This window comes from Entamoeba invadens (assembly GCF_000330505.1).
Source record: "Entamoeba invadens IP1 unplaced genomic scaffold scaff_1105074725991, whole genome shotgun sequence".
Taxonomy (NCBI): Eukaryota; Evosea; order Mastigamoebida; family Endamoebidae; genus Entamoeba; species Entamoeba invadens.
Genome location: NW_004440432.1, coordinates 223,773 through 228,836, shown reverse-complemented (window position 1 = coordinate 228,836; position 5,064 = coordinate 223,773). Strand labels below are relative to the sequence as shown.

The window sequence follows — 5,064 nt, the reverse complement described above, 5'->3', positions numbered from 1 at the left end:
GTATTGACTTTGTATTGATTTTAATGATTAATTTTGAAGATTTTATATTTTTTTCAGTTTTTTGTGGTAAATAGTTTTTTAATAATAAATTGAATATTTTTATTGTTATTAATTTTAGATGTCATGTAAACTTGTTCATGTATTTCATTTGTCTATATAATAAAATAAATTTTGTCTGGTTTTAATTAAATTTAAATAATTATTTAATTGCAGGTTTTATTAATTGAATTAATTTTGATAAAAAACAATAGTTATATTGATAGCACAATCCATTTTTTATAGCTTGAAAAGGTAAATGATTTTTAAATTAATAATTTGTTTAAATCAGCTACAAAAAAAATTTTGAAATATTTAAACAATAAACAACTGTGAATATCAGAATGTCTCAACTAACTGGTTATCACATCATGATAGTCTCGAAGTACTTCGCAACTATCAAAGACTTTATTAACTTGGAGTTTGTTTGCAAGAAGTTTTGTGGTAACATGGAGAAGTTCCACTTCAACCCAATTCCTTTAAATTTCAAAACACTTGGATTCTTCCCAAACATCGAGACACTTCATTTATGGAATAAAAATGATGATAATTTTGGCAATGGATTTATGATCAACAGAGAAGAAAATGGAGATTGTGAAAATAAAGGTGTTTTGAAGAAAGAGTTCTTTCGAATTATTGTGTGGTTCAATGTTGACTTTAAAACTGTTGACAGAAACAAAAATCGAAACATCGACTTTAAAAATGTCACTTACATTCAAAATGATAGAGAGGAATTTGGCAATAATATTCCACGAAACATTAGATCAATTGGTAATCAATGTTTCTATGAATGCAATAGTTTAAGCAGTGTTAACATACCATCAAGTGTTACATCTATTGGTGAATATTGTTTCAGTGGATGCAGTAGTTTGACTTATGTTTCAATACCATCAATTGTGACATCAATTGGTGATGGTTGTTTCTATGGATGTCACAGATTAAGTAGTGTTACAATACCATTGAGTGTTGCATATATTGGTAATGAATGTTTTTTTGTCTGTAGCAGGTTAAGTAGTGTTAACATACCATCGAGTGTAACATCAATTGGTGATTATTGTTTTTATGAATGCAGTAGTTTAAGCAAAATTACAATACCATTTAGTGTAACATCAATTGGTGATGAGTGTTTCAGTGAATGCAGTAGTTTAACTTATGTTTACATACCATCTAATGTGAAATCAATTGGTGATGGTTGTTTTTATGGATGCAATAATTTGAATAGTATTACAATACCATCTAATGTGACATATGTTGGTGGTTTTTGTTTTGATGGATGTAATAGTTTAAGTAATGTTACAATACCATCAAGTGTGACATATATTAGTGAGAGTTGTTTCCCATCAAACACTGAAGTTCATCGAAGCAAATGAGATAATTTAATAATATTTCATTTTTGTTTATTTAAAATTAAAATAATTGAAAAAATCAATTAAATATTTGCAAAACAGATTTTATCAGATTTTCAATAACGCGTGAAAAGTATAAAAAAGAGACCCATAAAGCCGGCCCCCCTCCCCAACCACCTCCTGGGAACAGAGATTACTTAAATGTTAGATTGTGTAAAATAGTGAGTATATGCCACGTCATTTGATGTTTTTAATAATACATTTATATTTTGAAAAGTATAAATGTAGATAATAATGAAATATTAAAATGAATTTGAAGATCCATCAAAATGATTGGGCTGATAATATTTGAAGTAAAAACATATAAAATAATTAACAACTGGTAAAAAAAGGGTTGAAATGCGTGTCAAATAAATATAAAAAAATAATTATTTATTTTTATGTTAAAAAAAGTGATTACAAAAAAATATTTGGTAAACAAAAAAATAATTGTATTTCTTTACAAATATTCATTTTTAAACAATTGTATTTCAATTTAAAAATGTAGTTATTGATATTCACATACACAGTTTCCAATGTGACAAGACATGGAATGATAAATAAATAATTAACAATCATGTTTTAATGGAATTGTTGTTGAAAACATAAACCAAAGAGAATAATTGTTTTTGACATATTTTTGACAATTGAACATATCTTTTGTATTTAGAATGAGTCTGATTATTTTCATTGTCAAACTACATCGAAAAACTATTATTTTTAATAACTCATTGTTAAAAATAATAATGTAAATTTTTAAATATTATCTTTTTTATTTATTATGTCTAACTACAAACATAAACAACACAATTATAAAAATGACATCACAACTGTTATTAGAATTGTGAAATAATAACATGATTAAACAGTTGCTTTTTAATAATTTTTTATGGTAATTAATATGAAATAATTTTTTCTTATACTTTAAATGTTCAGTGAAAAAAACGGATAAAATTATCAAACATGTAATCTTTTGAGTGTGTAAACATTTAATTTCAAACTAAACAAATACAAAATTATTATAGAATGAAAAGAATGTGAATGGTAATTTTAAACAACTTGTTGTTCACACCCTTGTGTACATGTTATGAAAAAAAATAAATATTACAGTATCCAAAACGCGTACAGCATACAAAAATATAACTGTTGGTTTAACTGCATCTCCAAATATCATTCAGTTAAAAATGATATTAAATGCAAATGTAGAGATGAATGGTAACGTGACATGTGTAGGTAATGGCTCAATTTTGTTTTTTTTGAAAATACAAACCTAAACTTGGCAGAAGATATAAATTTTTACAATTCGTCTAAATTAGAAATGAATAAAAACTCGCGTTTTACAACAAATAAAAATATATTTTAATCAATATTGTCAAATAACAATGGAAGACAACTCTGCTTTATTTTTAAAGAATATATTCGGTATTTATAACAATGTTTTGGTTATTATGAATCTAAACTCGTTTATCAAAACTAATTATTATTTTTATATTGATCATTCTTCTATCTTTACTATGAACGACAATTCCATTATAATTTTAATACATTTATATATATTTATAATGGTGCTTCTTTGGTAATGAAATCAAATTCAAAAAATAATGGTGTTGAATAATTATACCTTTATAATAAAGCACGTGTAACATTAAACGATTTTTCTGGTATTTATATTGGTTCATATTTAATTTAAGTTGAACAGTCATATTTAACATTAAACAACTTCTTAAAAAGTTGTTTAAACAACTTTTTAAGATAAATAAATATAAATAACGTATAAATAAACTTCGTTTTTTAATATGTTATCGAGGGAGGTGTAATTACATTAAACGGACTTGTAGATTTTGCACAAATCACCATGAAGTCATTTCTATACGGAAGTTGTTTTTCGACTTGTAAAAATTCTGAAAGTTTATAATATCAGTCAGTACTCAATGTGAATGGAAAGTCTTTTATTAGTGTTGATACAGAATTTGTGTTTATTAATTCGACGATTGTTGTTAGTAACAGGGATATTAGAGATATTCCTATTATATTTTATATTGGTTCAAAAGCGTTGACTATTACAAACTCGACTGTGCAATCAAATAATGATTTTGATATATTATGTTCACAGTTTATAATTACTGAAAAAACTTTAGCCAGTACTAAGTTGTTAATGGGTGGCAAATTATTGAGATATGGTACTTCTAATAATATTTTTTGTCATGTTGAGGATGTTACAAATAAAAATGTTAAATACATTGAACCATATTGTCCATGTGGTGACACAGAAGACTGGGATATCACTCCACTTCAAAACGCGACTTCGTTGTATGTCAATATCAATTCAACCAAAACAAATACAATAACAAACTATAAAACAAATAATTTGTTTTCATCTGAAAGTGTTTCAATTAGAAACACACAAATATCTCTTTACAAAACAAACAATGTAGTTCTTGGTATTTCTACACCGATAACAGTTGAAGTTAATGTATTTTCGTTAACAAAGACTGTTATTTTTATTTCAGAAACAAAATTAAAATTTGAAGGTGTACAACTCAACGCAGCAATAAACACAAAAAATGGTCTTGAGTCACTTAAAGTTGTTTTGCGGTGCACAGATGGAATATACAACAAAACTTCTCAAAGATGCGAAGACCCAACGATTTGTGATGACGTAAATTGTAATTATTGTTTTTTTAATAAAAACAAATGTGTGTCTTGTAAAAAAACAGTATTCTCTTGTCAATTCAAAATGTGAACAAATTACAAACTGTGAATATACAATATCAAACAGGTGCCTCAAATGTTCAACTGTTTTTTATTACAAAATGGGTTGTGTGTAAGTGATGCGACTTGTTTAATTGTTCAATTTGATGGGAAGTGCCAGATATGCAACACAAACAATGGGTATATTAACAACAATGGTATATGTGTAGAAGGTGATGTTAACAGTGAGGTGACAACCAATTACAACGTTGTTTCATGTAAAGTAGGTTATGTTCTTCACTCAACAAATTGTTTAAAATGTAATGAAATATACACAAATTCAGATTCGTGTGAAAACGGAAAAGCGACAAAGTGTGACAATACAAGTGAAATAGACACAAATGGGATGTGTAATTTCAATGATTGTGTTATTCCAAATAATGAAAATGGAAAATGCACAACAACAATTGATAATTGTATATATCAATTAAATGGAATATGTAATGAGTGTGAAAGTAAATATATTTTATATGATAACGTATGCAAGAAAAACAAAGAACCAAATTGTATTGTACAAAATAGTTTTGGGTGTTGGAGGTGTCAAGACACTTATTATCTCGATATACCAACAAAACAGTGTAAAAGTTGTAACTCAAGTTGTTCAACATGTTTTGAAACATCGACAAAATGTCTCAGCTGTCCACAAAACACATATTTGTCAAATTACAAATGCAACACAAACGAAGATTTGAAAATGAGGTGCAAACAGTTTGCAAGTTTTGGGAGTGGTTGCGTTGATTGCAAAGACGAATATTTCCGAGTTGGACTTGACTGTTATAAATGAGAATTAAAATGTGAAACATGCAACAACAAATATAGTTGTCTCACTTGCAATTCAACAAACTACAAAACTAATGGAGGCGACTGCTTACCACAAAGTGATGTTTTTGGA

General features: G+C 26.8%; 2 protein-coding genes across 2 annotated transcripts; both read left to right on the top strand.

Moving 5' to 3' along the window:
• Positions 1-380: 380 nt before the first annotated feature.
• EIN_360510 (hypothetical protein) lies at positions 381-1,627 on the top strand (the record flags this gene model as incomplete). Its single annotated transcript, XM_004257631.1, has 2 exons — positions 381-1,368; positions 1,485-1,627. The coding sequence occupies 2 exons, from the start codon at positions 381-383 to the stop codon at positions 1,625-1,627; spliced, it is 1,131 nt and encodes a 376-aa protein (XP_004257679.1).
• Positions 1,628-4,209: 2,582 nt separating this feature from the next.
• On the top strand, positions 4,210-5,050 carry EIN_360500 (protein kinase domain containing protein; the record flags this gene model as incomplete). Its single annotated transcript, XM_004257630.1, has 2 exons — positions 4,210-4,880; positions 4,992-5,050. Coding segments are annotated over 2 exons (730 nt in total), but the record flags the coding sequence as incomplete, so codon positions are not given.
• Positions 5,051-5,064: the final 14 nt, after the last annotated feature.